The sequence below is a fragment of the Grammomys surdaster genome, unplaced genomic scaffold, assembly GCF_004785775.1.
Source record: "Grammomys surdaster isolate TR1022 unplaced genomic scaffold, NIH_TR_1.0 125984, whole genome shotgun sequence".
Lineage (NCBI taxonomy): Eukaryota > Metazoa > Chordata > Mammalia > Rodentia > Muridae > Grammomys > Grammomys surdaster.
Window position 1 is genome coordinate 2,708,527 of NW_021620800.1, and position 23,772 is coordinate 2,732,298.

Here is a 23,772-nt window from a genome sequence, read left to right on the forward strand (position 1 = left end):
ACCGGCACATTGAGCATGTCCAGCCAGGTGACAACGGCAAGGATCTAGCCCTGCCTGTGGACGTCTGGCATGCTCACTTAGCTCCACACGGAGCACCATGACCTGGCTGTTGTGATCTCCCATTTGGTTTGAACACAAGGCATCCAGTGTGCTGCAGGGAGCACGGGGCTGCCTCCGTCCTCAAACGCTCTCCCTCACCGGCTCGGCACAGTCCACCGCCGTGTACTGCCTCTTGTTCAGGATGTCAACAGACGCTCCGTAAAACAGGAGCAGCTCCACCACCAAGGTATGCCGTCCCGTCACAGCCTCGTGCAGGGCCGTGTTGCCTTTGTTGTTGCAAGCATTGATGGAGGCCCCGTGCTAGGAGAGAAACGGGACAGTGCAATCTGTGTGACTGTTCGCTATAAAATGACTTTTTAAATATTCACTTAATGGCAGAGGTATACGCGCCACGCCACACACAGAGAATAGAAAACAACGTTAAGGGAGTTGATCTCTCCTTCTGGCTGTTTTTGAGGCAGGGTCTCTCTTACTTTTGCTGCCCTACTGAATGTGAGAACAGCTTCTAATTCGGTCCCCACCTCCCATCCTGAGGTTGGTGTACTGGGGCTATAGGCATGAACCACAGGGCATTCACATTTTAAAGGAGGTTTATTTTTATTTTATGTGTATGAATGTTTTGCCAGTATGCATGTATGTGCATTGTGTGTATGCTCTATGGTTTTGGAGGCCAGAAAAGGGCACCAGATACCGTGGAGCCACTATGTGGGTACTGGGAGCTGAACTTAGTCCTCTGAAAGAATGGCCAATAAGCCCAGAATGGTGGTACACATTTTTAATCCTAGCACCTGGGAGGCAGAGGCAGGGGAACAGCCAGAGCTACACAGAGAAACCCTGTCTTGAAAAACAAGACAAAAAGAAAGAAAGGAAGGAAGGGAGGGAGGGAGGGAGGGAGGGAAGGAGGGAAGGAAGGAAGAAGGGAAAAAGGAAGGAAGGAAAGAAGGGAGGAAGGGAGAGAGGGAGGGAGGGAGAAAGGAAGGAAGGAAGGAAAATAAAGACAAAAAGAAAAGAGAAGAAAAGAAAAAAACAAGAAAAGCCAGTGCTCTTAACACCACTGGCCTCACTAGCTCCAGGGCCTGGGTTCTAGGCACGGAATTTAGAATTTAGGTAGTTAGGGTACATGGTGAGATTCTGTCTGTGTTACTATGTAGACTAGGATGGCCTTAAATTTCCTATGTAGGCCAGCCTGGCCTCAAACTCAATTTCCTGGGTGTGTAGTTTGAGTATAAAATTCTTGGAATTTCTTTTTTTAAATCAAGTTAGATTTTTATTTTCTGTCTTTTCCTCCAATTTTTAGTTATGTGTATGTGTGTTTCTTCTTCATGCATGACCACTTAACAAACAGCCACCAATAACAACCAACAGCCCACCCTGCCTCTCAGGGCCCTAGCATTTATATGCCCTCTGAAAAGTCCTCAGAATCCTAAATGTCACACGATCGCAGATACTATCTGCAGCTGGCAAAATCACGCCCCTGCTAGAACAAGGCAAATCACAGTCAGCTGCTATGGACAATCTGAAGCAGCCCCATATCCCACACCTTGGGATTAAAACAGAAACATATTCTTATAATATTTCTGTTTTTTAAAGAACCCAAAATTATAAAAATTCTCACTCCATTTCTGCCTTTCTCTTTTAAGCCATTAATTATGCTGGGTAGCGGGAAATCACAGAGACGTTTTCACATCAGTGGACAAGCTTTCCAGGAGACCGTTCCTGCTCAATTCCTATCTTTATCAATTTTGATGGGGTCCGTAGCTTTTCATTTCTTGTGGAGATAGAAACAAAATCTACATCCCCAATGCAAACCTTTCCCAGGCTTCCACTCTGATGTTAGCACATCTGTATAGCATACGGGATGATTTAATTCTGCCGTTTTTCTATAACCTGGACTCTCTTATGCTGAGTGTTAAGGTTTTTCTGTCTGCTTATTGTTTCCTGGCTGACAAGAAGTTATTGGCTTATACTTTTTGCTGCAGGGCTTCAAGCCAGTCCCCCAGGGCTGTTTCCCAACAGTAAGAAATATCCTTGGATATCTCTCTTGGACCTACACTCATTGGTCCACTGGGAGCCCTTGCCACATTGCCTGCATATCCTAGGTGTAGAAGCCTAGGCCTTCATTTTGGTTTATAGTCATAAAAAACAATGTTCACAATTTTGTTGCTAATGACCAAATTTCCCACTATTAAAGCACCAAGCATTTTGAAAGCTGAGACCTTTAGCGGCTTGGTCACCGTCTCTTCGCAAACGACCATACTTGCCACAATTAAAGTATAGGGATGGAGAGGTGGCTCGGAGGTTAAGATTACTGTTTGCTTTTCCAGAGGTCCTGAGTTCAATTCCCAGCAACCACATGGTGGCTCACAACCAACTGTAATGAGATCTGGTGCCCTCTTGTGGCCTGCAGGCGTACATGCAGGCAAAATGTTGTTTACATAATAAATAAGTAAATCTTTAAAAAAAAAAAAAAAGCATCGGGAATTTTAGGATCTGAGCCCTCTAGCTATAGCTTGTCCTATGCTATTAGCAGAGTAGAACCCATATCGGTTGTATCCCTTATCCACTGGTCCAGACGCACTGCCCACGCCTTTAATGGTCTAATAACTTTTTTACATTCTGTAATGGCATTTCCAACCACCAAGGACTCATCAACACCGAAATTCCAAAACTCTGACTACTTGGAATGTGTACTTAAACTGGTGCCCTCTTCTGGCCTCTGTAGGTACTGCATGTTCATGTTATACATACATGCAGGCAAAACACACATACACAAAAATAAATCTTTAAAAACTATAAAGACAAAAATTGTTTAAAAGAAAAAAAAAAAGGCCTGGTGTGTCAGGGAGGGCTCTCACCTGTAGCAACAGTGCCGCGACTTCATGATGGCCGGCAGAACAGGCATAAATGAGGGGTGTGTTCCCACTGAGGTCCCTTTTATCAGGTTTTGCCTTGGAATCTAAGAGACATTTTGCCACCTAGTCAAGAGAAGAAAAACTTCAGTCTTAATTATAACTTAGGAGAAGAAATCTTTCCTCTCAGGTGAAATGGACCCTGACAGAAGAGACACATTGTTGCTGGGCTCAGAAGCACAGTGACAGCTTTACACCACCCAGCCGGATTGGCAGTGAGAAGGGCATTGGTACTAGCCCCAAGTCAGAGGTTCCATTGTGGGAAGGAAAGAAATGCTCTGTCCTCTGGGCCTCCCCCAGCACTGTCCCGGTGCACTGTCACTAAGTGAGGGTCTTTCCAAAATCAAGCAGCTATTATGTTGCCTGGGAGATGGGGCCCATACCTGAAAGTGGCCCTGCTGGCAGGCCAGGTGGAGCGGGACGGCTTGGCTTGTATTTCTGGCACCCGAGTAGGCACCATGCTTCAGCAGGAGGGGGACGAGGTCTGTCCGGCCATGCAGGGCAGCCATATGCAGGGGTGAGAACCCATCCTGGTTGGTTACATTCACACCAAGCCCACTGGCAGGAATCCTTGCCAGTTTCTAGAAAAGGCAGAGAGTGGAAATAAACAGCATTAGTACTTAAGAGGCTAGGTCAGGGGTGGTGACGAGAAGCATCTCCTTCTCCCCCACAGCTCCTAGGCAAATTTTGGGATCACAGAGGGACCTGGATTCAACATGGTCCATGAGTGGCTTCACACTTCTTCAGAAGGAGATGAGATACCAAAAGACCGACTCTATATTTCAATAGAGTAAGCCCTCCACAAGAATTCCTTATCATGTCAGGAAGGAGCTATATAGACACAAAACTTAGAAGGACTACTCCATGAAATGTAATGGAGAAAACCAAGTATGTTTAATAAATAATCTTGGCATGAGGGTGCAGCACACAGGTACACTGGACACCAACCCTAACTCCAAACACACAAACCGGAAGGCATCACAGCTAAGCAAAGCAATGGTCATTCAGTGAGACAGGAAGCTGTTCACTGTAGTGCTTGATAACGTGGCCAGTTGCTAAGGAAACCCATATCAGAATCAGGAGTGACAGAGCCCAAAGCTCAGGAGACAGATCACGGGTCTTCAGGGAAGAGGGGTAGGGTGGGTGTTCATGAGCAGCGGAGTACTGACACATAGACATGGTCTCTCTTCATGACAGTGCTTAGTAGGAGACTGCACAAGAAACGGGCGGGGCAGGTAGCACATAGCTGCAATCTAGCACCTGGGTAAGGCAGGAGATTCAGGACTCCAAGCTTATCCTTAACTACAAAGGGAGTTTGAAGCCAGCCTGAGATTAAACAACTGGGTCGCCTATGTGTTTGCCAAACCTCCTGAAACAGCCAGTACATCATTTACTTCCACTTCACCTTCAGTTTTAATCCTGCCTTCGTATCCCTGGCGGTTTTAAAGTCATGCTGAGAGGACAGCAATCAGCGAGAAGGCCAACAAAACCGTGTCATGGAGCTTCTCGTTGAAGACAAACAGTAAACCGTCTGAGTTAAAGGTTGGATCTTACTGTATGTAAATCACACCTCAAGAATAAAAAATAATAAAATGAATAAAAAGAGGGCTGGAGAGATGGCTCAGCAGTTAAGAGCACCAGCTGCTCTTCCAGAGGACCAGAGTTCAATTCCCAGCACCCGCATGGCAGTTCACAACCATCCTTAAATCCAGTTGCAGGGCATCTGATGCCCTCTTCTGGGCTCCATGGGCACTGCACACATGAGGTGCACCCATGCAGGTAAAACACCCACACTCAGAAAACCAAAATAAAGCCTGGCATGGTGATGCATGCTTTTAATCCCAGCACTTACGAGGTCCAGAGGCAGGTATATCTTTGTGAGTTTGAGACCAGCCACCCTGATCTACACCCGATCTACGTAATTGACTTCCAGTCAGGGCTTATGTAGTGAGACTCTGTCTCATAAACAAACAAACAAACAAACAAATAAATAAATAAATGGCGTGTTGAAAACGATTAAAGAAGGGATGATGTTCTCAACCCTCACCTGACTACTCAGTCCCTCTGGGATGCCTGCATCAATCATGAATTACTTAAAGCAAAGGACTTCCTAGGCAAAAGAAAAGAAGGTGCCTCCTACCCCATCCTGCCCCACAGACACAGGCAGAGCCAAACCTTCTGAGCTGGAGCACACTTGGGGCACTGGCATAAGGGGTGACAGAATTCAAGATCCACCGTGCTGACGGCGTCATCCACGTCATCTAGGTCATCCTCCATCCACTCCAAAAGGTACCGCACCTGGCAGTGGACAATGAGGAGAAACGGGAACTTGATTATTCTGATACCCATATGAGCGGCATGGTACTTGCACACACACTCGCTCCCACGTGCACACACTTCCTAAATCAGCTCCCTGGACCACTCCAGTCACTGGTGATGAGCATTTGTTCCTCAATAATAAATCTACACTCACCTGTGCTCAAAATATTCTAACCCCTGGGTAGCATAGAAGGGTTAACCTATCGCTTTCCAGCATGTGAGTCTTTGCCCCATCTTGAGAGGGGCCGACTGAAGCTGCCTGCAGGGCAAGCTTTTAGACCCTGGCCCTGAGTACACATTCCTATACCACCTAACCAACCAGGTCAGCCCGAGATCCTTCCTTGCCACCCAACAGAAACCTTGTAATGAGTCCTCAGTGCTGTGTTCCAGAGCACACGAGAATCCCTAACCCCACACCACGGTCTTGCCAGTGCCACACACCAGCACTCAGGGCCAAAGCAAAGAAACCTCCAGACAGGATATGCTTGAGTTCCAGTTCCACTAGTTACTAGGACCTGAAACTTGAGAAGACAGCATGTGTGGTGGCCCAAACCTACAATTCCATCCCTCCAGAGGACTGCAAGTTCAAGGCCAGCCTGAACTGCAGTAAGACCCTGTCTCCCCCCAAAAGAAAACTATCAATTTGAGTTCATTAGAGAAAGAAAGCAGGCACAGACATGCATTTGCAGGCTTCAATGCAAGTCTTTAGGGGTTAGCATATGCAGAGCTTGTGGGGGATCCCATCAATGCAAGCCTCCTATCCCCCGTGGCCCTTCCAGATCCTATATTGGGATGGCAATTACCAAATAAGCCAGCTCAGATCTCAAGTCAGGGTAGGAACCAGACTGACAAGTGGCCTTGAAAGGGGCCTTGTGACAGCACAAGGTCAATGTGGATGGTGACTCAGAGCCCTACACAGGGTTGTCACTGTTCACCCCTTCCACAAGTGGCCTGAACCCCATCCCAGCGGGAGGCAGAGCAGATGGGTCATGACCTAGGCTAGTCATTGATTGCCACACAGACTATGTATCAGGCTCCTACAGTGGCCTTAAATACCTAAAGACCACTAGAATGCTGGGTTTTCCAGAGATGGTCTCATGAGAGGACCAGCCCAACAGCAGCTAGGTGCAGCCTCCTGTGTCCCCCAGAGAGCCATGTGTCACTAAGTGATATCATTCTCTGAGAAAGGCTTATATATGGCAACTGGTGTACATTTCTTTTGTCCCAGAAGCTATAAGATGAGGCCCAGATGTTCCTGTTTACCACCTCTGCATCTCCCATGCAGGCTCTGGGTTGGACGTCTACACTGCAGCTAATGGCACTACTTCAGGAAATGCCAGAAACCACTGGAGGTGGGGTCTAGCTGGAGGGAGCAAGTGAGCTAGGGGTGGGCCCTTGCATAGGGGTTATAAGGTCTCCAATACTTTGCTCCCTCTTGCTCTGCCTCTTTAAAAACTCTGTTACTGTATGTATGCTTGCGTGTGCATGCATGCATCACTGGTGCTTGGAGGGGGGAAGGGACATACACATGCCACAGCACAGGTGTGGAGGTCGGAGCAGAAGACAACTCTGTGACGGGTTCTAGGGATTGAAACAGGCTTGTGCAGCAAGCCCCTCGACTCACTAAGCCATCTCACAGGCCTTTCTAGGCCTTTTTTTTGGGGGGGGGGGGCTTGTCACAAGGTGAAGAAATTCGGCTGCCACCCAGGAACCTCAACCACAGTGGTAGTCTGCCCAAATGCATGGGCCCCAACAACTCTGGTCAGTCCCCTGAAACCATAGGCTAAAACAATTCTGTTCTCTCCAGTTGTCCTGTCACTGTGACAACAGAAGAAATAAACTGGATCATCCGTGAAAAGCACTCTTTTTTTGGAAGATTTATTCAGTATTTTATGTGTGTGTGTGTGTGTGTGTGTGTGTGTGTGTGTGTCTTATGAATAGATGTGAATCACAGGCACGCCTGATGCCCACAGAGGTCAGACAGTGTTAGAGATCCCTGGAGCTATAGTAGGCCTTAGCTGTAAGTCCTCTGCTGCTGGTGCTGGGAATAAAACCCAGGTCCTCTGCAAGAGCAGTGAATGCACTTCACCACAGACCCATCCCTCCAGCCACAAAAAAAGCACACTTTCTAGTATTTTCTTGTTTTTCAAGACAGTGTTAGCCCTGGCTATCTTGGAACTCACTCTGTAGACCAAGCTGGTTCAAACTCAGAGACCCATCCTCCTGCCTCTGCCTCCCAAGTGCTGGGATTCAAAGGTGTGTGCCACTACTGCCGCCAGCCTTCAGAAAGCACCCTTGAAAGCTCTAACATGCCCTTGGAAGATGACTCACTCAGAGCTCCATGTTTGCAAAGCAAGAACATGTTGCTTCCAGGAAGCCAATAGAAACTACCCATGAGTATCCCCCTCCCCACCCCACCCCAGGAAGACTGCCTCTACTGGCTGCTGTTGGTGAGTCCCATTCCTGCTTATGACATCCAGAGCCTCAAGCCTGCTGGTCCAGGAAGGGGCCCGATGTCCAGATACTGTGGCTGAGTTTCATGCAATCCTGGCTATGTTTGGCTCCCCCTCCCCTTCCTGAACCCTGGTCTAGATTCTTGCCTGCAGCACTTTGACTCCCAGAATGGCAATGTCTAAAAGGACATCGGGGAGGGGCGGGGCCATGCCTGCTATGCACCTCCTCCCTGGGAAAACCTAGCACCACCATGATAAAGTACGTGCAGAAGCCACCGCCTTTGAAGGGGAGATGACAGAGAGGCCACATAGCTAGAGACACAGAGGCAGGAGACATGAGTGCAGCCACTTGAAACTAAGACCTTTGAAAATTCGCTTTCTTGGGATTTGAATCTCAAAATGTCCCACACAGGCTTCTGTTTTGATGTCCACTCACTGGGCTGCTATTCATATAATATCCTGAAGGCTATGGAACCTTTAGGAGTCTGGACCTGGCTACGGAAAGTCCTGCACTAGAGACAGGTCTTTGGAGGTCACACCCACCCCTAGCTGCCTCTGGTTCCCTTTTGCTTCCTGGTTCACCCCATGTGAAGGGCAGCTGCCTCATGACCCCACCACCAAGCTGTCTCTGCAACGGTAGACTGAACTCGGAAACTGTGAACAAACCCTCTTCCCTACAGTTCCAAGCGTCAGGCATTTTGTCAGTGATGAGAGAGACGGTCTCCCTCCGGAAAAACTCACCATTTCTAGGTCGCCGTCGGCAACTGCCCTTAAGAGCTTGTCTACCTTCATGGAAGGAAAGAGCAAGTCAGGGAAACGGCTTTAACAATAAAAGAACAACAGAAACAACGCAGTGTTCTGGAACACTGGCTCACTCAGTGCCTTTCAAATGTATCCCCAAAACTGTTCATCTAGAACATCCTGAAAGCTGCGTGGAACCGTCTCCCACTTAACACAGACTGGAGCTTCGTGGGTATGTGGGAGGCAAAGTGACAGTGACCTTAACACAGTACAGCTTTCTTCCTTTTGCTTGGTGGCACTGGGAGCGGAACCTCGGGCTTTAAGCATCTAGACAAGTGTTCTCCCCAGGAGAGACCCGCAGTGTTCTTCTTACTTTATATTTCTTTCTTTCTTTTCTTTTCTTTTTTTTTTTTTTTTTTTTGAGACAGGGTTTCTCTGTGTAGCCCTGGCCGTCCTGGAACTCACTCTGTAGACCAGGCTGGCCTCCAACTCAGAAATCCGCCTGCCTCTGCCTCCCAAGTGCTGGGATTAAAGGCGTGCGCCACCACTGCCTGGCTTTACTTTATATTTCAAGACTGAGTCTCACTGAGTTATTCAGGCTAAGTCTTGAACTCACAGTACAGCCCAAGCAAACCAAGCCAAGGTGGTCTTCCTGCCTCACCCCCCCCCCCCCAGGAGTCAAGACAAGAGGTGTCTTGTCTCCAGAGCCAGGTCAGGATCACTTCTGAAGGAGCCAGCCCCCTATCCTCATACTCAGCTCTCGCAGTTTGACAGGAGAGTAGATACCCCTTCCCAAGAACACGTGCAGGCCTCTGAGGGACTGGGAGCCCTGTCGGGCCACACAGTGGTTTTCCGTTCTGTGACTCTGCATGGAGCTCACTGGATGCCCCCACCATACTTTGGTGGTGGAGGGGTGCAGGTGCTGAATGACCTCTAAGGTGGCCAGCGACTCCGCCGAGGAGCAACGGAAACGTGAGGCAATGATCTCCACCTCTGCTGAAGGAGGAGAGGGACTGATTCTGCTGAGACTGAACAAGCATTTCGTAAAGAAAAGCCGGGCGTGACAGCTCATGGCTTTAATTCTAGCACTTAGGAGGCAGAGCTAGGCAGATCTCTGAGTTCGAGGCTGGCCTGGTCGACATAGCTAGATTCAGGGCTACACAGAGAAACCCTGTTGTGGAAAACAAAAACAAAACAAAAACAAAAGACTGACTATAAATCAGGTTTTACAAAATGTGACGCGTATCCATCAGACCGTAAGAAAAGATGTACACCAGGATATTAACAGAGATGCTCATGGGGTGGGGACAGAGGATGGACTCTAGAGAGTCTGACACTAGCGCTCTCAGCTTTACATATGTGTGTTTTTCTTAGAATACAGTGTCTTTGTCTGTTTCTTGTCCTGCCCCAGATCTGTGTCTCTGTCTCTTTCTATGTCTCTGTGCTCCCTGACCCCACCCCCCACACCAAACCCTATGCTCACACATTCTAAATACTGCTTATGGAGAAAAGCTCCAGAAGAGCAGAAAGGATGAAGACCATGTGACACACAGTTGGGTACATCTCAAAGGCACTGGACCTTGAAGTAAACAAACTGGCTTCAGTCTGGCCGGCAGCTGCGGTCAGACCTCAGTGATGTAACTGGCCCACCCACACCAGGGTCCTCCCATCTCACAGGCTCACCTCCCTGTAGTCCTTTTTGACCTCTTCTTGTCTGAAGCTCACCGATATGGAAGAAAAGCTGGAGGTAGAAGAGCCCTGGCTGATGGAATCCGCAGAGCATGTAGGAGACTGTGCAGGGACCTGGAGGGGAAGGCGGCACGGGGAACAAGAGGAACATGGGTACCATCACAGACATGTCAGGCTCAGGGGAGAGTGCCAGGCTCCAGGGACACCAGTGGGCTCAGCCCTAGAGATTTATAGACTTACCTCAGAAGGCCTTGGCCTCCTGTCAGAGGATAGGTGGTGAGCTTCCATGATAGACAGAATCTGGGGGACAATGGGGACAAGAAAGGCAGCCGATGAGATGGGCTACATGAAGCTATCCACATCCCGAGCTCCCTCTGCCTGCCTGTTCCCAGGGGAGGTCAGAGGACATGGTCTTAGACGGTCTTAGCTAACTCTGGGGTCTGGACAGACTGGCTCAGCAGCAGGTTAAAAGCACCTGAGTTCGATCCCCACACATGCACACACAAAATAAAATGTAATTTTTTTTTTTTTTTTGAAAAGGAGCTAGAGTTTTAAAAACAATTGCCGAGAATTTTCCCACTATTTTTAAAATGGCATTTATTTTTTTTACCAGACGTCGGTTTGATTCATAACGGTGATGCTGGGCTTACGAAGGAACTGTCTGTGGACTGTCCTCAGGAACCATTTTTTCTTTTGTAATGAAGAAGAATCTTCTGAATAGACGCATTGAGACCTAGAATATTCTACTACTGATCACCTTGCACAGATAACTTGGGCACTGATGGAAGAATCCTTAAGACGGTTACTGGGATTGCCGCCAAAGCCTGGCGCTGTTTCTGTCTTTGCATTTACATGCAGAGCTTGCATGAAAGTTTAACAACAGCAAGAATCTCCAGGGGCCGGGGAGATGGCTCAGGGGTTAAGAACACATACTGTTCTTCCAGAGGATCTGAGTTCAGTTCCCAGCACCCATGTTAGGCACATCACAACCATTTGTAACTCCAGCTCCAGAGATATCCAGCGCCCTCTTCTGGACTCCAGGAGCACTACACTCATATGTATATACATTCACACAGACAAACATGCATACACAAAATTTAAATTAAAATAAATAGGGGTGGAGAAGGCTCGGTAGTTAAGAACACTGCTCTTCCGGAGGACCCGAGTTCCATTTCCAGCAGCCATGTTGAGGAGGGGGGGGGGCTCAAAACTGCCTGTAACTCTAGTCCCAAGGAATCTGATACATTTATCTGGCCCCCCCCAAAAAAATATAATACACACGGATACACGTACACTTAAAAGTCAATTAATTTTTCAAAGAAGTATCTTTCCTTTAAAAATAAATAAAAATTAAAAATAAAATAAATCCTTTTTTTTTTTTAATTTTGGTTTTTCGAGACAGGGTTTCTCTGTGTAGCCCTGGCTGTCCTGGAACTCACTCTGTAGACCAGGCTGACCTCGAACTCAGAAATCCGCCTGCCTCTGCCTCCCAAGGGCTGGGATTAAAGGCGTGCGCCACCACTGCCAAGCTAAAATAAATCCTTTTTAATGAGAAAGAAAACAAGCCTTATGTTCTCAAACTGGCCATCCTCCTGGGCAGATGGAAAATCCAGGACTTCTTCCTCTTCTTCAAGAGACCAAGTCTAGTAGTCATGGTAGTGCCAGGCCTATCATCCCAGCAGTCAGGAGACAGAGGCAGGCTATGAGTTCAAGGCTAGCCTGGGCTGAATACTGAGGCTCAGTTTCTAATTTACCTAATTCATTCATTTAATTTCGGGCTAAATTGAAACAAAGCGTCTAGAAGCAGCGATGAGGGGAGAGAAGAGTGCTTGCCTCTGCAGTGCTTTGTCCCTCTTTATTTGCTTTCTCTGCTCTTCACAGACAAAGCCGCCACCCATTTTCACACAGTCCATTGGCTGCTTGAGGCCCAGCGCTCAGGGGCCAGAGCCAGTTCTGCTGGAAGCAGCTCATAATGACCACACTGAGAAAAACCGCTAACCAAACTCAGAACTATCAAAAAGCAAAGGCCACTAACAATGGCATCCCAAATACAACAGAAGCGTGGAGGCCACCTTCTGTCCTGGGGTGCTGATGTACATTTTCTCAGGAGGCCAGTCTGTGAGCAATTTCTGTTTGTTTGTTTGTTGTTTGATTTGTTTTCGTAAGAGTCACAGGGCTGCTCAGGAGGAAAGAGCTACCTTTGAGTTTAACGCACACTTGAGTGGCGTTTCTTTCAGTCGGTTCTGGATTGCTGTGGGGGCTCCATTCTGCAGCAGCGTCTCGATGATGCCCTCGTAACCCCAGCGTGCAGCAATGTGCAGGGCCGTGTCTCCTTTCTCGTTACCGATATCCAATCTGCATGCCTGGACGTCATAGTAGACCAAGGCCTTCACACACTACAAAGACACAGCAACATCATCGTTCTCTAACACAAAAGCCAAGAGCAACTCCCTCAGCCAGTCCCTTCTTCAGCCATGGTCCATGCCCTGGCTTGACCAAGGCTCTACTAACCAAGGCAAAATATGAAACTCAGCAGTTACAATTCAAGAGTTCTATATTCTCTGATCAGGACACCGCATTTTTTTTTCTTCAAAAGAACCCAACTAGGTCAGTGGTAGAGCCCCTGCCTAGAATCCCCCAGTGAGGGGCTGGGGACTTGGCTCAGTGGTAGAGCCCTGCCTAGAATCCCCCAGTGAGGGGCTGAGGGCGTGGCTCAGTGGTAGAGCCCCTGCCTAGAATCCCCCAGTGAGGGGCTGGGGACTTGGCTCAGTGGTAGAGCCCTGCCTAGAATCCCCCAGTGAGGGGCTGGGGGCGTGGCTCAGAGGTGTAAATTTGTCTCCTCAGCTAGCCTTCAAGAAGGCCTTAGGGCAACTTCCAATAAAAAGCAAAATACAACAGGAGGAAAAAAAAAATCACTAATTGTCAGTCAATAACAAGTGAGTAGTTGCTGGGCGGTGGTGGTGCACGCCTTTAATCCCAGCCCTTGGCCTTTGGAGGCAGAGACAGGCGGATTTCTGAGTTCGAGGCCAGCCTGATCTACAGAGTTCCAGGACAGCCAGGGCTACACAGAGAAACTCTGTCTCGAAAAACAAAAAAACAAACAAACAAACAAAAAAGAAGTGAGTAGTCCTGTCTATAATCTCAGTTTGAGGTCAGCCTGGGTGACAGTCAGGGATGGAATGTCTCAAAATAATCCAAAAAAGAATAAAAGAAGTTTTCAAATTTGCAAAACACAGATGGGCTGTGAGTGTGTGTGTGTGTATGTGTGTACATATACATATACATATACATATACATATACATATACATATGTAGTTATATTGTATATATATATATTGGGAAAAAAAAATTATATAGTGGACCACAAAGCCATCCTAAATGAATCTCAAACTAGAGGCTGGGCAAGTATTTACCAAGAAGGTTTATGCAGACAGCAATTCCAACTGTAACTGAAAATGACTTTTCTTTTTTTTTTTTTTTTTTTTTTTTTTTAAAGATTTATTTATTTATTATATGTAAGTACACTGTCACTGTCTTCAGACACCCATATGAGGGCATCAGATCTCATTGCAGATGGCTGTGAGCCACCATGTGGTTGCTGGGATTTGAACTCATGACCTCTAGAAGAGCAGTCAGTGCTCTTAACCGCTGAGCCATCTCACCAGCCCGAAAATGACTTTTCTTACTACAAAGAGCTGCTGTATAAATTGATACATAGTACATAACATTAGATACAATTAGAAATTTCTGCAAGGATACCTGTGGTGAAGCCACACCTTTGAAGCCCCACTACTCACTGAATAGACCACACAGGAGGACTGGGAGTTCAGTACTTTCCTGGGCTACACCATAAAACCAGGAAAAAAAAAAGGTGTACCTTTAGAAATGAGGGGGAAGACAGGTAAAAGATATACACGCATAGTAAAGTAACAGGCAGGAATGGAAACCACAGAGTTCCTAGACGCTGGGATAAAATGTAAAATACAGAGTTTAAGAGCCAGATGTAGTGGGGATGGATAAAAGTGATTTACCTTTGGGGTAAGATCACCGGAAATTAGGTCTTACATTTCTCAATATACAGCATCCATAATACACTGAACACTGAGTTGTTTTAAATTACAGGGCTATCAGATGGCTGCACAGGTAGACGCACTTGCTACACAAGCCCGGGGCTCCATCCCAGAACCTCTGTAAAGCTGTGTGCTGGTTAGTTTTTATCAGCTTGACAAACTAGAGCTGTCTGGGAAGAGGGAACTTCAGATGTGACAATGAGTCCATCACACTGGCCTGTAGGCAAGTCTGTGCAGGATTTGGTGATTGGTGAGGTAAAACCTAGCCCATTATGGTGGGGCCATCCCTGAGCTGGTGGTCTTGGGTTATATAAGAAAGCAGGCTGAGCAAGCCTGGGGAGCAAGTCAGTAAGCAGCACCCTTTGAGTTCTCTGCTTCAGTCCCTGCCTCTGGGATCTCTCCTTGAGTCACTATCCCGACTTCCTTCACATGGACCGTGACATGCAATAGAAAATAAACAGTTCCCTCCCCAAGATGCACGTGGTCATGGTGTGTCTCATAATATAGTGGGTTGGTCTGGTGAGGCTTTTGTTCAAATACTAAATTCTGTATTGCTCCAAGTGGATCAAATCCTTAGGTATACCAGCTTTTGTTATGCAAATCTTGCCCCCACTCCCCCTACATTATCCGTGATTGGCTAATAAAGATGCCTACAGCCTGTAGCTGGGCAGAAGAGAGGTAGGTAAAGCTCTGGTTCAGCTTGGGGTCTGAGGCAGAGATCAGGAAGTAAAGAGAGGACGAAGAAGGAAGAAGGTACCATGGTGTAGGTAGATAATGAACACATGGCCATGAGGACAGGCTAGTTGGAGCAGGAGCAGCCCAGCCGTGGCAAGTGATATCTTGTGATTATTGACAGGAAAGTAGACAAAATATCGTAGAGGGTTAATATCTGCCCAGCTCTAATGCTTTAAGCCCTCTCATAAATATAAAGGTTTTGTATCTTTTATTTAGGAACTAAGCAATCAAAGGTGGAGTAGAAACCCCTAATTATTATTTACCACAACATCATAGCAGTAGAAACCAAACTTGGGCAAGATGGAAGGAAAGAATAATTCCACACGGTTGTCATCCTCTGATCTCCAGATATCATGGCACCCATCCCAACATACATACACACACACACACACTAAAAAGTAAATTAAAATTAAAATCACATACCAATGTTTCAATCACTATAACACAGAACACAACACTGGTCTAGTTTCAAATAGATAAGAGAGAGATACGAGTTTTTTTTTTCCAAAGCAGCGCTTGGGGGCGGGGCGGCAGAAGCCACTTACATCCTCCTGCCCATAGGTGCAGGCCAGGTGCAGCGGGGTGTTGCCGTTGTTGTCCTGCACCTCAGTGCTGGCCTTGTAGTGCAGCAGCAGCAGCTGGCAGAGGAGAGAAGACAGCAGCTGAGCCCCGGAAGGAGCACGGAACACACACAACTGTGTCCTTCCAGGGAGGTCACAGTCATATCCTAAACATTACATAGGCTGTGCATTCCTGGCCCTACACCCAAAATTAATTAATTAACTTGTTTATTTATTTTCCTTCCTTCCTTCCTTCCTTCCTTCCTTCCTTCCTTCTTCCTTCCTTCCTTCCTTCCTTCCTTCCTTCCTTCCTTTTTTGCAACCCCTATGCTAGGGGAGAAACCCGAGGCCTCACCCACAGGTGCTTCAGCACAGAGATACACCCCCAACTCCCCAAACTTGAAAAACATCGATCTTTTAATGCGACCCAAGTAGAAAATTTCATACCACGTCTAGCGTGTCAGAGGCATCTGACACGTGCCAGAGCAGAGGAATACTTAAGGCACTTCAAATATTATTACCAAGTGACCTTCAGATCAAGTGACTGATATTCCAAAATCCAAAAGGATCCGAAACAATCCAAAACACCGAGCATTAAGGTGAAGGGTCCTCAACCTGTAAAATTATGCCATTGCAGGCTGACAAGATGGGTAAGCAGATGAAGGCGCTTGCCGCCAAGCCTGACCACCTGAGTTCAATTCCTGCGACCCACAAGGTGGAAGGGGAAAACAGACAGCAAGGTTTCCTTTGACCTCCACATGTGCACTGTGGCTCACATACACACATACACATGTAATATACACATAAAGGATTGTTTCCCTCAACACGAAGTTTAAAGGGAAATGTCCAGAACCCCACCCTTCCCACCATGAGATGATCAGGGATTTCCCCATCTCAACCCATCTCCAGGAAGGTCCCTTGGCCTCCTGGTTCCTCATGCCCGGCAGCGGCGAGCACTGGATCAGCGCATGGTGCAACCATGAAGCCACCATGCAAGGCTACACACAACTCTGCTGCTCACCGTCACACTCTGGAAGCCCTTCTGACATGCCAGATGTAAGGGAGTGGACCCATGATAGTCTGTGGCATTCACGACGGCGCCTTTGGAGACCAGGAAGTCAATGAGGGATGCCTGACCTGCAGAACAGAAGGACTTCTTGTTGGCAGAGGAAACAAAGGGGCTCCCAACTACAAGGCTACCTCACTGTGGAATGCCCTATGAAGGGATTAGACCCACATCTGTTCTCAGGAACAATGGACCAGGGGCTGGGGAGATGGCCCCGTGGATAAGAGCACTGGCTGCTCTTCCAGAGGACCCAGCTTCGATTTCCAGCACCCATCTGATGGCTAACATTTGTACTCCAGTCCCCTAGTTTTGAGTAGGAGTCTCACTCTATAGCTCTAACTGGCCTTGAACTCATAATCCTCCTGCCTCAGCTTCTTGAGTGGCTGAGATTACAGATCTGCATCATTACACCAGGCTCAACCTTATTTTTGAGAATGGAGATATGTAAATCCTAAACCACAATTCTGTGAGATCCCCTTAGCACACATTCCAGCCTGTCCTCACTGGCCAGCAGCAACCCCAAGCTTGGAGAGTCACGTGATCCTCTCTCAGCCTGTGAGATAGCATGGTGGCCAGCAAAACCAGAGGGACATCCTGCACTGTGGGATGTGCCTACAACCAAGCCCCTGCCAGTACCCACCACCTGGGCCTCCACTAGCCTGTGGGGCACCATCCTTTTGCCTCACAAAAGCCAGCCCAGGGCCACATACCACAGAGGGCAGCCACATGGAGGGGTGTTTGACCTCTGTCATCTCTGGAGAAAGGAGTGACAACTGACGGATCATTCAGCCTCCTGAAACAGAAAGAAGATGTGGGGAAAATACAACAGAGGAAGGCATGGCAAAGCCCCGCCCTGCCGGGCTGCAGGAGACTTTGCCAAAGTAAAGGATATCCAACATGAGCCTCTTTCAGGCCTCTGAGGGGTGAGACTCTTCTGTGGGGTGAGAATCTGAGGCCTGTAGCTTCAGTGTCCTTCCTCACTACCCCCTCAGGCCTCAACACACTACAAAATTGCCCTTAGTGCATAAAGGGAAGCCAAAAAGTCACTAGAAGGAACTGGCACCCACTCCCCTCCATCTTAATAACCCTCTTGTGAGGCCCAGCAGCGCCCTGGGATGCAGCTGAGGATACAGAAGAGGCAAGCGTGTCACCCTGCACTCGGGACAAGAGCCAACAGCCAAAGGGTAGCGGAAACAGTTCAGTTTCACGGCTGCAGCCCCCAGTCCTCACCCTGGCCCTCTGAGCCTCCAAGGCCCCCCTTACCCAGAGACGAGCTTCTCACAGTCCTCACAGGAGCAAAGTGGGTGGCACATCTTTTGCATGGTGTCTTTGTCCTGGTCATCTTGGCTGAGAAGTCTTTCTACTTCCTTTTGGTTACCAGAGGCAATGTGCTAAAGGGGCATCCCAAATGCTGTCAATGTCAAGGAATCACTTGCTTTCCAAGAAATGGTTCTTTGGTTTGGTTTGGTTTGGTTTGGTTTGGTTTGGTTTGGTTTGGTTTGGTTTGGTTTGGTTTGGTCCACTTGTGGGTGGACCCAGGGTGTCACACACACTAGGCAAGCACTCTATCATGGAGCCACAACCCGGGTCTTCTTCAGTTTAGAGAGAGGATCTCAACAAGTTGCATATGCTGGCCTTGAACTCACGATGTATAGTATAGGCTGGCCTAGAATTTGTAATACTCCTGCCTCGGTCTCCTGAAAGGCTGGGATGACAAGCCTGGACTACCAGCCTGGCTTATTTCGTTTTGAGATGGGTCTCATTCTGTAGCCCAGGCTATCCTTGGACTCTTTCTTGTTTGTTTCTGTTTTCAAGACAGGGTTTCTCACCCTCACCGGGCAGTGGTGGTGCACGCCTTTAATCTCAGTGCTTGGGAGGCAGAGGCAGGCAGATTTCTGAGTTTGAGGCCAGACTGGTCTACAGAGTGAGTTCCAGGACAGCCAGGGCTACACAGAGAAACCCTGTCTCAAAAAAAAACCAAAAAACAAAACAAAAAAGACAGGGTTTCTCTGTGTAGCTCTGATTATCCTGGAACTTGCGCAGTAGACCAGGCTAGCCTTAAACTCAGATCTCCACCTGCCTCTGCCTCTGAGTGATGACATTAAAGGCCTCTCTGAGATGATGCTGAAATGGCTGTTCTTTGGGACTGGCTTCCAGGCTGTCTGGACAGATGGAGACACTGGCTTGGTGACCAAGATGAAGCCACTATGGGTGACAGCTTCAGGGCAACATGAACTCACATTCAATGACTGTTTCTATAAATGCAGTCACATTTTTTTTTTAAACAACCTGACAAAATTTCCAAAGTACTAAGAAGAGGCACACGATCCATCTCAGGCCTCTGTGTGGATTTTGACACTTCATTAGCAAAAGCCTCAGTTCTGTAGGGTCACACAAACCTTCAGCCCTAGCACTCAGGAGGCAGAGGCAAGAGACTCATGAGTTTAAGTTCTGTATGGGCTACATGGGTAGGTAGACACTGTCTCAAAGGATCATGGACTGAGGGCACAGCTCAGCTATAGAATACCAACCTAGAATCCACCAGTAAGGGGCTGGGGTGTGGCTCAGCCACAGAGCACTTGCTTAGCATGTGCAAGGTCTTAGGTTCAATTTCTAGTACTGACAAGGGAGGAAGAGAGGGAGAGAGACGGACAGATGGATGGATGGATGGACAGACAGAGTCTCAGTGTTATTTTTATAGTAATCAAGCATATCCTAGACTTAAAGAAAATGGCTATAATATCGAGACACTCCCCGCCCCCCAGCATATGAACCCACAGGGCTTGGCCTCTGTGACTTACAAATGTACTCTCTCTAGGGATCTATTCTGGCTCCCAGAAGCCTAGGAACGTCAGCAGACTCTCAGAGAAGGTCCGCCCTCAGGCAGTCCGTAGTGAAGGCTAGAAACTGCCTCATGAGTTTCCCAGGAGTCAGTGAGTGACTGAACAGGTTGCTTCCTGCACTCAGGGCCAAAGCTCCAGGGCATCTGGTGCTACACTGTCAGCTAAGGTCTACTACAAGAATGCTGGCACCGTGGGTCCAGGAGAGGTATCAGCTCTACCAGGCACCAGGAAGAGGTCCCACTGAGCTGGCCTTGAATGACAGACAAGGCTTATGAGGCCCAGCAGTCCCTGCATGCTATGCAGTGGCAGCTGCACAGTATGTGTTGGGGAAGACGGGTAATCTTCTGATCACTCTCCCAGACAGAACACAAATTAATCTCCCCAGGACTTTCACAGACACTGAAGGATAGAACAATGCTCACACATCATCTCCAAAGACATCCCGGTGCCTTACCTTAAACAGGCAGTCGATGGGTGTTGATGTCATCTGGGACAATAAGTTCATCCTCTGCTTGAGAAACAGTCTGTCGCCAAATCCCTCAGAGTCCTGTGGTCATCACACATCACAGACCCCTGTCACAGACCCTTCCCAGAGAGGTCCCAGGCACAAGCCCTGTCAGCCCTCCCGGGCATGGCCCTCAGGGGCTCTCCCACCCAGATTTCCTCTCTGAGATGAAATGCAGCTCCTCCTCAGCAGAGAATGGGTACACTAGGAAGTGAGCTCTGAAAACTGTGGCCTGGGCAGCAAGACTGCAAGGTGAAGAAAGTCACCTACAGGGGTGGAATTTGCCACATACATGCCATCATCATCTAGATTGACACTGGGCTAAACTCGGCCTCCGCCCCTCTCTGACCTCCCTTCTAATGCCCGAATGGCCAACTCTGCTGCTTTATCCAGAGCTGTGGACAACATCACCTGACACTGTTTTCTACTTCCTGATGTCAAGCAGCAGGGGGAATCTTGTTTCAAGAATCTGCTCATGAAAACACCTGTCTAATTCACTGGAAAAAAAAATATAGGGAGATACAGAGGAATTCCTGACTCCTCTGTCAACTCTCAAACACTTAGTGCATTTCAGGGATTCACCCAAATTAATATATTCAGCCTTTCCTATCAAAGGTAGTGCTTATCCAGGCACAAAAAGGTCTAGAATTTGGACCAGGGGAGATGGCAAGATGCTTTCTGCCCTTCTAGAGGATCCAAGTTCAGTTCCCAGCTCCCGTATCAGGTGGCTCACAACTGCCTAGAAATCCAGCGGCAGGGAATCCGACGCCCTCTTATGGCTTTCACAGGTACTGAACACATATGTCCACACACACACACACACACACAAATAAAATTTAAAAATCTAGAAATTTATACTTTATTAGGTATCAGTTACTATTACTATCTGATGATCATGATGGCTAAAACTGTGTGCACACAGGTAGTGTTTGAGGCAAGACTTCCAATACTATATTGTTTGTTTCATTGTGGGCTTGCTTTGTTTTGCAGTGCCAGGGCCTTACCATGCTAGCCAAAGCCCTATCTTGAAGAAACAACACCAGGTTCTTCTCACTGCAGAATTTGAAATAAAGTGATTGACACTGAGCCACGCCCCCAGCCTCTCACTGGAGGATTCTAGGAAGGGGCTCTACCAATGAGCCACGCCCCTAGCCACTCACTGGGGGATTCTAGGCAGGGGCTCTACCACTGAGCCACGCCCCCAGCCCCTCACTGGGGGATTCTAGGCAGGGGCTCTACCACTGAGCCACGCCCCCAGCCCCTCACTGGGGGATTCTAGGCAGGAGCTCTACCACTGAGCCACGCCCCCAGTCCCTCACTGGGAGATTCTAGGCAGGGGCTCTACCACTGAGCCACGCCCCCAGTGCACTGCAGGAGGAGGGATTATTTCCAGAGTCTTCTATCAAACATCGTCCCTTATGTCTGCCCACCTCCAATGAGGACTGACTAATGTGATACATGAATGCTGCCAGCATCTCAGAAGGAGCCGTTTCTGTCCCCAGCTGCCTCGTGCTTAAATAAAGCTCCAGCAATCTGCTTTGTACAGTGACTGACAGCTGAGGAGCTTAGGACCAGAAAAACATCAAAGGCATGGTATAGCAGGTCAGTCAGGGATCTTTTCTGAAGTCGAGGGTGAAAGCTGCAATGAAGGGTGGACCATCCGGGACTAAATCTGCGGGTGGAACAAGAGCTCGGAGAAGCAGTATAACCCAGAGGCTCATGGGAAACGAGCAAATGCTGTAGGAACTCAGAGGCAGGCATGGCCGATGAACGCCATCATCTCAGTGGGGAAGGATTGGAAACTCAAGGTCAGGCCAGCCTAAGCAGAGAGATCTCGGCTCCAAAAGCAAGAGCTCAGAAAAGCCTGCATGCTTAAGAATTCAAGTTCCGTGCCCAGCATCACCTTTCTAAAACCGGACAGCCAATGAGAAAGCAAGGCAGACAAGAGTGTGTGAGAACGAAGAAGGGACATAACATTTTAAAAATGTAAATATATAGGGATGGAGAGATGGCTCAGTGGTTGACACCCGCTGCTCTTCTAGAGGTCCTGAGTTCGGTTCCCAGCGCCACATCAGGTGGCTCCCAACTGCCTGTGACTGCAGTCCCAGAGGAGCCAGCACCCTCTTCTACCTCTTCAGGAACCTGCACACATGTGGCATACATACAAACACACGCATACACACACACAAATCTTAAAAACTAAGCAGGCAAGGGTCTGCTTATTCCAAAGGTCTCCACCTTGATCCTGCCACCATGGCTGTAGGAATTGTTTTCGGACAGCTGAGGTCTCCATCTGTGAACATCCTAAGAATGCCTGTGGCTAGCTCAAGTTTCACAACACTCCGGAGAGGAAACATCTGTGAAATCACGTTACATAGAGCTGGTAGCGAAACCAACTCAACTGACTGATATGCAGAAGCCTCGCCTGTCGTGTGGAGATACGCACGGGCTCTCTCGCCAGGGAAATGGCATCACCACATTACCGCTGGCTTCACGCCTTACTCTGTGAACTGAGAGAAGCTGGTCTGCTGTAAAAGCAGTGTGCCCATTCTTATGGACGGACTCCCATGTGGAGTCACAAGAGACAAGGGTACCACAGTACTGGCTGGGTCAAAAGGTCAAGCAAGGTATGGGCATCTGTCAGGCCTGACCTGCTCAACACCCAGGGGATGGTCTTTTTCTTTTTCCTTTGTCTTCAGGCAGAGTACCTACAGTAAAGCCCAGGCTGACATGGAACTCATCATGAGACCAGGTCAGCCTCAAACTCACAGCAATCCTCCTGCCTCAGCTTCCTAAGTGCTGGGATTACAGCCATGCACCACCATGACTGACTTCAGCCTGGAGATCTTTCTGAGTACTACTGAGCCTTCTCTGTCGGCGTGTAGTAAAACAGGCCCGTGGATGAAATCTCGGCTTAATACCCTCATGATTTACATAGAAACAGATCTACTCTCTCTCACCAAAGCTCACCGGCCAAGGAAACAAGAATAAGGCCACTGAGTCCTCAAACTGCAGACATCGATTACCACTTCTTGCCTACTCTCCTTATGAAGTCCTGATCTGTCGTCTCTGGCTCCCTTCCCCACACTTGGGCTTCTGAAGACGGCAGGATTAATGGAGCAAGCTTCTGACCGTGTAAATCCCACTGGCAACACACAGGCTCTCACAGTCAGTTAGGGGCTTAACGTCCAGTTTCTTGAGCAGCTCTCAAAGTTCATAACTGAGGCACCCGTCTTGGGAGACCACGAAAGAACAGCTACCCCCTCAACCCAACTCTCTAAAGGTTCCCCGACAGCCACAGAGGCAGGAAGGGTGGGTTGGCAGGGAGACCTTACAGGCGGCTTCGTGGAGAGACTTCCTTGCCGGATGTATTCAATCGCAGCCTCCACTGAGGTCAGGCAGTACCCTAGCTCATCTTTGGCAGAGCTGCTGAACCTGAAGTTTTTGATGTAACTCAAATTCGCCATCCTAACCAAAAGAAGAAAAAGGGGTTACTGCTGGATAACGAACACGTCACAAACACTATGTATGGCTGACTAATGCACTCCATGAGCGTATTCACTAGGGGTAGAGGTTGGGTATAATGGCTGCTGTCCAGCTTCATCCCACTGCATATATTGCATATAATTAAAACTACGAGTTACTTCCCTGAAAAAGGCTGGCTATCGGAAAGCTGGAGAATGACCCGCACAGGCTCACATGTTTGAAGGCTCGGCCCTCGGTGAATGGAACTGTTTGGGAAGGATCGGGAGGCGTGGCCTTGCTGGATTAGGTTTGGCTTTTTTAAAGAAGGTATGTCTCTAGAGGTAGGCTTCGAGGTTT

At 48.2% G+C, this 23,772-nt stretch overlaps 1 protein-coding gene across 5 annotated transcripts in view; it reads right to left on the bottom strand.

Annotated features, from left to right (window-relative positions):
* Positions 1–23,772, bottom strand: part of Ankrd27 (ankyrin repeat domain 27) — a 50,067-nt gene that overhangs the window by 4,395 nt on the left and 21,900 nt on the right. For all 5 annotated transcript variants that reach the window (XM_028754183.1, XM_028754185.1, XM_028754182.1 and 2 more), the window contains 14 exons: positions 23,286–23,418; positions 19,900–19,992; positions 17,866–17,993; positions 17,313–17,395; positions 16,558–16,673; positions 15,522–15,614; positions 12,370–12,567; positions 10,412–10,471; positions 10,166–10,285; positions 8,483–8,527; positions 5,145–5,267; positions 3,353–3,550; positions 2,916–3,035; positions 199–360 (listed from right to left, as the gene is read on the bottom strand). In XM_028754183.1, coding sequence (XP_028610016.1) covers positions 199–360; positions 2,916–3,035; positions 3,353–3,550; positions 5,145–5,267; positions 8,483–8,527; positions 10,166–10,285; positions 10,412–10,471; positions 12,370–12,567; positions 15,522–15,614; positions 16,558–16,673; positions 17,313–17,395; positions 17,866–17,993; positions 19,900–19,992; positions 23,286–23,418 — 1,672 coding nt within the window. The remainder of the gene's footprint in view (positions 1–198; positions 361–2,915; positions 3,036–3,352; positions 3,551–5,144; positions 5,268–8,482; positions 8,528–10,165; positions 10,286–10,411; positions 10,472–12,369; positions 12,568–15,521; positions 15,615–16,557; positions 16,674–17,312; positions 17,396–17,865; positions 17,994–19,899; positions 19,993–23,285; positions 23,419–23,772) is intronic.